Genomic DNA, 10,187 nt, shown 5'->3' on the forward strand with positions numbered 1-10,187 from the left:
GTTGTCTGTGTTCTGAGAGACATCATCCATGAGTGTTGAGCTTGAACCAAGAATAACCATGGCATCTGAATCACACCCATGTAAGTCCTGCGAGCTGAGGAAAGAAAGCGTGAATCAAACTTTAGAACTTTGACATTTTCTCTTGCAGTAATGTTGATTCACCCCACAACTCATTGTTGTTCCACAGTACAGCAGTGGTGAAGTGTGGAGTGTGCGGTATTGACTAGTGCAGACCTAATTTAATTATTCATATTTTTCATAGGGATTTGTTAGTCAGTAGCGTGGCCATTTTGTGATGGCGAGAACATCTGTGTGGAAGTAATGAGGGACCAGGTAATGGCGGGGGAGAGAGCGTGAGGAGCATATTTTTCAGTGAGAGTGTGGCCGTGAAGGTGTGTCCTCTCCTTCCACCTGCTCCAAAGGAAGGTAAGATTGCAGGACTAATTTGAGACGCCGTGGCAATGAGTCATGAGGTTCTCAGTTACGTGAGGGACTGCACTTCAATTTCGGAGAACAATAAGAGGGATGCCATTAGCTCCATAAGCCTTCCGAGGGTTAAAGTCAGCGAGGGCATGGAAAATATCATCATGAAGGATCCTAATGGATAGCTCGAAGTAATCAGAGGGTGGAGGAGAGGGAGGAACAAGCCCTGAGTCATCCAAGGCAAAGGTTTGAGCAAAGATTTCAGCTTTAGAGATAGATGAGATAGCAGTGGCGCCATCAGGTTGAAATAAAGGAGGGAAAGATGAAGGAGAAAAGTAAATGTTTTTTGGTCAGGTGCCAGAAGTCACGAGGGGAGTTACATCTAAAAAGGTTTTGACATTTTATTGACGAATGAGTTTTTGATTAACTGAACACTTGTTATTATCATGGACACAATTGTAAAGCGCAATAGCTTCAGATGGGAGACTCAAGTACCATTCGTGGGCCGCCTCTCTATTATGTACAACACCAGAACAGGCTGTGTTAAAGAAAGGTTTGGTAGATATAGGTCGAAAGAAAGAGTGAGGAACGTACGCCCCCATGCCAGACACTTTCACTTCTGCTGAAATACGTGTAATTCTCTCTCTCTCTCTCTCTCTCTCTCTCTCTCTCTCTCTCTCTCTCTCTCTCTCTCTCTCTCTCTCTCTCTCTCTCTCTCTCCGTTGCGATTATTCAACAATATATATATATATATATATATATATATATATATATATATATATATATATATATATATATATATATATATATATATATATACGAGTATATATATATATATATATTTTTTTTTTTTTTTTTTTTTTTTTTTTTTCTCGGGATTTGGTTCTACAGCAAGATTGATTTTCCCTTTTTTCTACGTATTTATTATTATTATTATTATTATTATTATTATTATTATTATTATTATTATTATTATTATTAGGTATTTTTGTTATTATTATTGTTGTTGTCATTAATCTATCTATACGTCTATCCATCTATCCCCCAGCGTGATTGCCGGAGTATGGAGCGGGGTCCGGCAGGCGTGGCGTGGGTGGCGGTGATGGTGCCGGCGGTGGCGGTGGTGCTGTCCTGCCTGGTGGACGATCCGCTGGGCTTACTCTCCATGACCTCAGGCCCGCCATCACCACCAACACCACCACCGCCAGAGCTTGAAGATGTAGGGGAGCCGCTCTTCCTCACCCCGCTCCTGGAAGCCGGCAAGATTGAGGTAGTGAATGAGTGGTCGTGACTGACATGAGGGTGGAATAGTGACCCCTCTGTGCTGATAGAGACCCCTGGTTCTCTTTTGTGGGTGGAGGCAAGTGGAGTCGTTACGAATATGAGGGGAAAATGAGCTAAATTATTATTATTATTACTACTACTACTACTACTACTACTACTACCACTACTACTACTACCGTGGAAATTCCTATGACATTCAGTAAAGCCAGCTATCACTAGAATCATGAAGACACCTTTGAAAACTCTTAATAATTACACGTATATTCAATTAATACGTGTGTTTTCGCCATCGTTTCTCTCTCTCTCTCTCTCTCTCTCTCTCTCTCTCTCTCTCTCTCTCTCTCTCTCTCTCTCTCTCAGGAGGCGCGGAGACTGAGTCGCGTGCCGCTGAGAGAGGAGTACGCACTGAGCTACGCAGGTCTCTTTACCGTCGACAAAACCTTCGACTCCAATCACTTCGTCTGGTTCTTCCCGGCCAGAGTAAGGCGTCGCTAACACTTACACTAGTATTGACACCGCAGTAGTAGTCGTAGAGCATTAATTTTTTTCACTAATATTTTGAATTATACTTAAATACTGAATGCTATACTTACTTTTTCTTCTACTCCCCCATCACCATCACCACCACTACCCGCAGGAGGGATGCAAGGACGCCCCTGTCATGGTGTGGCTGGACGGCGGGCCTGGTTTCTCTTCGATGTTCGGCCTCTTTGGCATGCACGGTCCTTTCTCCGTCACTGTGGACAGAGAGCTGGTGCCCCGCGAACACACCTCCACCAAGCACTTCAACATTGCCTTCATTGATAACCCAGTGTTCTCAGGTGTGTGGGTGAAGGGGAGTGACAGGTAGTGGCCATATTCTGAAACGCTTCATCACCCCACCCCGACTACTTTCAAAAGGATCTATATAGTAGATTAAACTAGGGTGTTTTTACGGTTATAGTGACAGATTAACAAGGTTTCTACATTATTAGAAGGAAAAACTATCTTGTGAACACGGTTAATCATCCCTGTGGCCTTTGGAAATAGTCGTGGTGATGAGAACAAAGGTTTTTTTTTTTAATACGGGTGTGAGTAGCGTGCAGGAGTGGCTATAGGGGTGACTGCTGGGTGAGTAGCGTGCAGGAGTGGCTATAGGGGTGACTGCTGGGTGAGTAGCGTGCAGGAGTGGCTATAGGGGTGACTGCTGGGTGAGTAGCGTGCAGGAGTGGAAGGGTGGATGAACAGTTGGTGTGTGTGTGTGAAGTGTGAGGTGATATGTAGGCGTGAGTGTTTTGATATCACACAAGTGCTGAAGAGCGGCAGGAATATATGTATATTTGCGTTGAGAGAGAGAGAGAGAGAGAGAGAGAGAGAGAGAGAGAGAGAGAGAGAGATTTTGCCCCTGGGATCACGCAAGCATAACCCCGCGCTGACTGACGCTTTCACTCTGGCTTTTCTACGTTTCCCTATCTTATTTCAAAGCGTGCCGCAAATTTACTTCACTCTTATCAAAACTCACTATTAAATTCTAGGATAGGATGTGTGTGTTTTTCTAGAGAGTGTTTGGTAATGTGTGTTATTTTTGAGTCGGTTTCTAAGAGTGTGTTAAGTAGTGTGTGATGTTTTCAAGAGTGTTTGATGACGTGTCCCGTGCTATTAGTTAGTTAGTTGATTAATGAGCTAGGTAGTTAATGAATAAGTTAGTTACTTGGTTAGATGATTATTTAACAAGTTATTTGGTTTGTTGGTCAGTTAGTTCGTTAGTGTCTGGTGACACGTAGTGATAGCAATGTGTCGCCTCTTCTAAGAACGTGTCGTAAGAATGTGTTGTAAAGTGCTGTATACCACATCCCTGAGCATCGGCCGTGCCTTCCCTCATACACCGCCCCGCCTGCAGGAGATGCGTTACTTTGACGAGCACGTGCAAAAGCCTTACGTGCGACGCGCCCTCCACGTGGGAAACAAGACCTACTATCCCTTTGATGGCTATCTCGGCAAGTTCTACGAGGGAGATGTTATGCGCAGCGTCGAACCCTGGCTGGAGGAGGTACTGTGTGTGTGTGTGTGTGTGTGTGTGTGTGTGTTAAGGTGTTGTCAAGTCTGTCGCAAAAAATGAATTCATAGATTTATCATGAGGACTTGAGGAGACTACCCTGTCAGTGTTCAGAGTGTTGGAGCTTCAACTCTGACTGAGTGAGCGGCAGACTGGGTGAGCCGAGGCTGCGGCTGTGAGTAACACGCACTGCTTCCCTCAGATGCTGAACAACAGTATCAAGGTGATGCTGTTCAACGGACAACTGGACCTTGCCGTGCCGTATGCTTCATCTGAGATGCTGGCGCGCTCGCTGCACTGGAACCACGCGCAGGAGTACCTTGAAGCGCCCCGGCGAGCGTGGTGGGTGGAGGGGCAGCTGGCTGGGAACGTGCAGGAGGCGCGAGGCTTGGTGCGGCTGTTGGTGCGCTGCTCCGGCCACGAGGTGGGTCACCGGCAGCCACTCGAGGCGCTCGACATGCTGAAGAGATTCATGACGCGGGACACTTTCCTTTAGGGACGCCGCGGCGTGACGGAGCGGCTTGTGTGGCAGGCGCCATGGACACTCATTCATTGCCAGTGACACGTGACCATGACACCTGTGCCAAGCATCTCCCTGAACCACCACCACGGGCCGCCACGCCCAGGCTCCGCACCTCCACTCTTTGTAATTGTTAACGGAGAAGAGTTTTAAGACAGAAATCATTGTTGTCTGGACATGTTGGTCACATTTCCTCAGCTTGACCCCCCCCCTTAAAGTGTTACGTGAGTCCCTTGGTTGTGGCGGCTGGCACCCTCACCGCCGCCTGGCAGATGTTGTGGGGTGGGGGTAAGAGGGGCAGCAGCAGCGGAATGAATTGTGTGTGGCGGTGTACAATACATGTTGTTCTCTATCACAGACTTGTGTTTCGTATGTTCACCATTATGTGTACACCAAGCAGTGGTCGCGTCATAACTTGGGCACCATTAATCTTTTGGTGGATTTAAACATGTTCACAGGTACGACGAGTGTTCTTTTGAATATCGTGACGGAACAACTCGTGTTAGTTATTTATAGTTTTGACTGGAGCAGCTATTACGCTTGACGCAGCAGCTGATATGTACCAGCGTGTGGTGACTGCAGTGTCTGCCGGGCCCTGCCTGCCTGCCTGCCTGCTCAGCATGCACCACAGATGGAGTGAAGGCCCTCCTGAGTACAGATCACTCTTGCATCACCTCGCGTGTCAGTTTGCTCGGCGGCGTCTGGCGGTTTGTGGCGATAATTTGCAGCAGGGGGAGAGGACGGGGGGCCCGGCCAGGCAATGCTTCTCTTGTTGTAATGTATGAATGTGACTCAAAATCCGTGTGCTTTTTAAAAAGGAGGCGTCATGGCTGAGGAGAAGAGAGGGTGTGTAACCCTACTCGATCCCACAGCAGTCGGCAGTACAGCACCTGTTTAATATATAATATAGGATGATGCGAGGCGTCGTTGCCTGAGCTATATAAATAGCAACAGTGCGGCGTCACACCAGTTCTTGCATTGAATATTTCCCTCATGCCAGTGCACGTGATGTGAACAGTTACAGTCCTGAAACTGGGCTTGCCATGTAGGGTGATATCACACGGTGACCGCCTGCTGCCCTGCCAAGATGACAAACCAGTTTCATGGTAATGCGTGTGCAGCTGGCTGAGCTTCCTTTGTAGCTGAAGGAAACGATAACCTCCACTCGTCAAGCCGTGGCGAGGCGGCAGCTGGCCCTGCCTATAGGGATTACCGGCCGTGCACCGAGACGAGCACGTGCCACAGGTGGCCGGAGGGGCGTGCGCAGCGGGGCAAGATGATGCGGGGCGGGGCGAGGGGAAAAGAGTTGGCAGGGCGCCCCAGAGAAGGTAGCGAGGGCAGCACTCAGTCGCAGACTGCCCTCAGTGGTACCTCGCACAGCTACCAACCCACACCGCCACCTCTACGTCTCGCCCTCGCTCGGCATCTTGCACAAACTCTCGATCTCCTCAGATCCGCCGCGCTCCTCGCCGCGCCCCGCCCTTGCCTGTGAGCAGTGCCTCTCCCTGCCGCCCTCAGGGTGACCGCCATCGCGGAACGTTTCCGCCGCTGACTCACACCCGCGGGAACACCAACGTTTAGGAGGGCTCGCTAAGATGTCCAACACACGGTCCAGCGTGAAGCACCACCCACTGGTGCAGGAGGACTCTCCTCTGCCGGGACTGTCTCCCATTGACTCCCCCGTCAGCGGGACACCTCCTCGCGGCCTGTCCCCGGATCGCCTGCTGCCGGAGATTGACATGGAGGTGTTCAGTACCCCTCACGACCCCTCCCTCAACCTGCTCGAAGTCCCCAACACCAACTGGACCCGCAGCCCCATCAGCTCCGACCCCTCCTCCCGCGCCTCCTCCACCGCCAACCTCTATGACAAGCCTACGGGTCTCGCCGGAATGGTGAGTATTTTGTTACAACACACACACACACACACACACACACACACACACACACCTTTGAACCGGGACAGGCTGTGGTGTCCTTCCTAGCCGGTGCGGAAGCGGTGATGAGTCAGGGCGCATGCGCGTGCCTGAGCCTGGGGAGAGAGCCAAAAGTGACGACATCGAAGTACACTGACGCCCACTGTAACTATGAGGTGGTCTCGTGCTGGGGGAGAACCAGGCTGCACCCTAAGCTATCCCTCACCGTCACTCACTCACTCACTCACCGGCTCATTCGTCTCATTCGTCTCAGTTGCACCTTGGCACCATCCTAACTTGTGTGGGGGAAAGGGAGGAGAGGATCAGGGGATGGGAGATGTGTCTACACCCGCCCACATGTAACTCGGCTAGGCGGCTCACCACCACCCACACCCGCGCCCCTCACCAGGGGGTAGAGAGAGAGAGAGAGAGAGAGAGAGAGAGAGAGAGAGAGAGAGAGAGAGAGAGAGAGAGAGAGAGAGAGAGAGAGAGCCGGTGCATGACTCACAAATATTTAGGGCATGAAGGGAAAGAGTGTATGGCACATGATTCCTTCTTTCCCTAGCCAGGGGGTCGTAAGTGTTGAGGGAGTGCGTGGGCGGGGTGAGGCGCACCACGGGAGGATGACGTCACGCGTTTACTCCACATTTCTCTAATCTGTCAAGGTTAATGCATGCAAAAATATTCACACTGAGTTTGTCTGAAGTATGCAGCGAGTGAGAAAATTTCATAACTTCGAATCGCGAACATGAAAGAAGACCAAGGAAGGGCGAACGGCAGCAGACTTGTGGGCCCTGATGAGGCGGTTTGCGAGGAGCCACACCATTGGATCTGAAACAAGGAGAGAGGTAGCGGATGAAAGACGAAGGGTGAAAGATGAAGGACATAGCAGTAGTGAAGATGAACAGGTTATATAGTAAAACGAAGGCTCCTGCTATGCATGTCACAGTGGTGTGGTAGGGAAGACGAATGCTGCCACCACTGACGAGGGACGTGACAGTAGTGAGGACGAGAAGGTTCGGGAGGCGGTAGTGTTGCAGCGCGCCGGCTTGTTTACATATACATAATTATTCCTGTATTCTACAAGACGCTCAAAGGCTTTGTTCTCTCCACGGGACAATTTTCAAAGCTCAAATAAATTAGTAGCCAAATTCTCGTGGGTATTTTTCCTAATGAGAATGCAGAATTCTTCTTAAACTATCACTACAATCAGTGAAACATCCTCGAAACTACGAAATGACCCACAAAACACCCCACAGTCCATAATGGCTGATGAAACTGAATTAAGAACAACGCGCCAAAAGCAGGGAGCGTAACTTAGCTTCATATAAAGGAGCTGCTGATACGAGAAAGAGAAGAAATCACCGCGTCAGCAAGATGGAAGAGACAGGCAGCTTCGCAACACCGTCCCACCCCTCTAGGCTCGTATTCAGAAACGCTTCGTTCTCTCACCACAGACATGATTAGCCGGGTTTTCAAGAGTGTTCCTCGTGTTGATAATGTAGTAATGTTGGTAATCTATCACTAGAATCATAAAAAAAAACACCCATAAAAACCTGCGTCACTTCAACTAGAGCCTTTTGAAAGTAGTCGGTATGCGGACAAAAGTGTTTCAGATACGGGCACCTGTCTGACTTCCTTTGCTCTGTCTTGGCGAGCCACACACCGCATCATTCCTGCCACGCGTCCCTGTGCACCGTCGAGACAGGCAATGGAACCCGTCCACTAGTAGCCGTCTCATATCAAGGGCGTAAGGTTCAATGACGACTTGATGCTGGAGTGTTCCCGCCGTGGCTTCACCACGTTCCTGTGCTGAGTGTTACTGTCACTCATGCACCCGATTCATGAATGTTATCTGTTTGCTTATTTTTCTAGCGGTGACAGACATACAGAGAGAGAGAGAGAGAGAGAGAGAGAGAGAGAGAGAGAGAATGTCCGTACCCTCAAACGTTCTGACCTCTTATCTCGACTAGTTGTAAGAGGCTCTAGTGGAACTTATTAAGATTTTCAAGGACGACTCCATGACTACAGTGATGGCTTAACATGGGTGCACCATCACCACTGGAGGAAAACACACGTGGTAACCTGACCGTGATCATCTGTGTGGCCTTAAGAGAGAGAGAGAGAGAGAGAGAGAGAGAGAGAGGTGGTTGGGGGATGAGAAGGTTAGAGTTCTTTGGTATTTGTGTATCTCCTGGGTTATTTACATGTCTTATATAGTAACCACGGGTGCAGTCTGCGATAGCTCCAGTAAGACAAACAAGCAGCAATGGCCACAGAATAATGAAACCTTGCGTTCACGTGTCAGGTTTCGGTGCTCGCTTCTCGATGACGCCCCTGCAGTCGTAATGGGCCGCTCTACCCCTAAATGCTTGCTTGCGCCTTCTTTGGACATGTTACGGGATAGCTTCTTAGGTCTCTCCTCTTCGTCACTCTCTGCACTCTTGGATAATTATTTTTTTATTGTCCAGCACTTGGTCAAAAATGTTTTCATGTTTTCTTGTTAGTTCTAGCACTTAAAATTCCTCTGTCTTCTTCTACCTTCCTTTCCCCATTCCTCTCGGCCCATAATTCCTGTCACTTGTCTGTCTAGCTCTTGTCTTTGTACTCTGTTCATGTCACACTCTATAATGAAATGTTTGATTGCTAATGCTTCCGCTGATTTTATATTGTTCTACTGAGGTAGGAACAACAACAACAACAACAACAAAGTAGTATACGATATGTTTAGGACCGTGAAGCTAAAACGCTTTGCTCTCTCACCACGACCATTTTTCATAGGCCAGAGGTGTTTAGTTGGGTTCTCAAGAGTCTTCCTCCTGTTAATAACGTAGAAATCTTACCAATCTGCCACCAGAACCATAAAAACACCCTTGAAAACCGCGTCACTACAGCTAGAGCCTTTTGAATGTAGTGGAGGTGCGGCCAGAAGTGCTTCAAATGGCTCGGTTCATTTGATGGAAGGGAGTTGCCTTGTCTCCGCACTCCTTCATGTTCTTCTTGATCAGTTTTTCAGTTCGTTTTACTCTTCTTCTTGTTGTCCCCTTTTCTTCCTCTTCTTCCTCACTTCAAATAATATGGTCGTCTCAGTTTGCTACACTAGTTCTTCCTTATATAACGCATCTCCAATTACATTCTTCCTCTTGGCTCCTAACCCTCTGTAATGAACAGCATGCGGTGGGTTGAGCGTGTTTGTTTACGTTCACGCTTACAGTACCTCTGAATAAACCTCATAGCCTCACCGCTCACCACACGCCACTGTAGTGACTTACAGTGGTATCCTAGTGACTTCATTCATCTGTCCGTGGAAAAAAGACGAAAAAAATGAGGAAATGAAGCGTGAGGAGACCAAAATAATGTGTTTGGAAGAGTGAACTGATGAAGGCTCCGGAAGGGGAAGGTAAGCAACGGTATTTTTGGTTCTAAGTTTATCTCTGTTCTTCCCTGTTACTCAGTTCGGTTCTTCGTATGGTCTAGAATTGTTATTTGGTCCATGTGTGGTGTGTGTGGCACAAATCGTTATGCCTGTGGGCTGTTGTGGTGTGTGGAAGATGTAGATGTATTGCTAAAGCGGATGTGTAGGGATCATCTGGGGTATCATGGGAATAGCCTAGCCTTCTGATTTCGCGATACCTTTTTCAAATCGTGACTTATACAGGGAAGGGATCTATAGTAAAATTAAAGAACTGAATTAATGTAAAACCTAACATAAGCGAACCGAACCCTCCCGAATGAAAACGTTGATATTATTTCAGTATCGTTTCGGTTCATTCCGGTAATATGACGTGAAGGAGCGTCTGTCTGTCTGTCTGTCTCCCTCTCTCTCTCTCTCTCTCTGAAGGAACATACCTTTATCAGATCAAAATTTTAGGATTAGATTTTTTTTTCAATTTATTTATTTTATTTTATTTATTTATTTATTTATTTATTTATTTATTTTTATTTATTTTTTTCTGTAGAGGGATGGAACATTCGTGGAAGGCGCAGCTTGTGGGGGAGGGGGTGAATGATG

General features: G+C 47.9%; 1 protein-coding gene across 1 annotated transcript; it reads left to right on the plus strand.

The window, feature by feature from the left end:
* The first annotated feature begins 1,300 nt into the window (after positions 1 to 1,300).
* Positions 1,301 to 5,862, plus strand: LOC135111889 (probable serine carboxypeptidase CPVL). Its single transcript, XM_064025586.1, has 5 exons — positions 1,301 to 1,693; positions 2,068 to 2,187; positions 2,345 to 2,556; positions 3,547 to 3,736; positions 3,945 to 5,862. The coding sequence occupies exons 1-5, from the start codon at positions 1,487 to 1,489 to the stop codon at positions 4,236 to 4,238; spliced, it is 1,023 nt and encodes a 340-aa protein (XP_063881656.1). The 5' UTR covers positions 1,301 to 1,486; the 3' UTR covers positions 4,239 to 5,862.
* Positions 5,863 to 10,187: the final 4,325 nt, after the last annotated feature.

Source organism: Scylla paramamosain, chromosome 22 (assembly GCF_035594125.1).
Source record: "Scylla paramamosain isolate STU-SP2022 chromosome 22, ASM3559412v1, whole genome shotgun sequence".
NCBI classification, from domain to species: domain Eukaryota; kingdom Metazoa; phylum Arthropoda; class Malacostraca; order Decapoda; family Portunidae; genus Scylla; species Scylla paramamosain.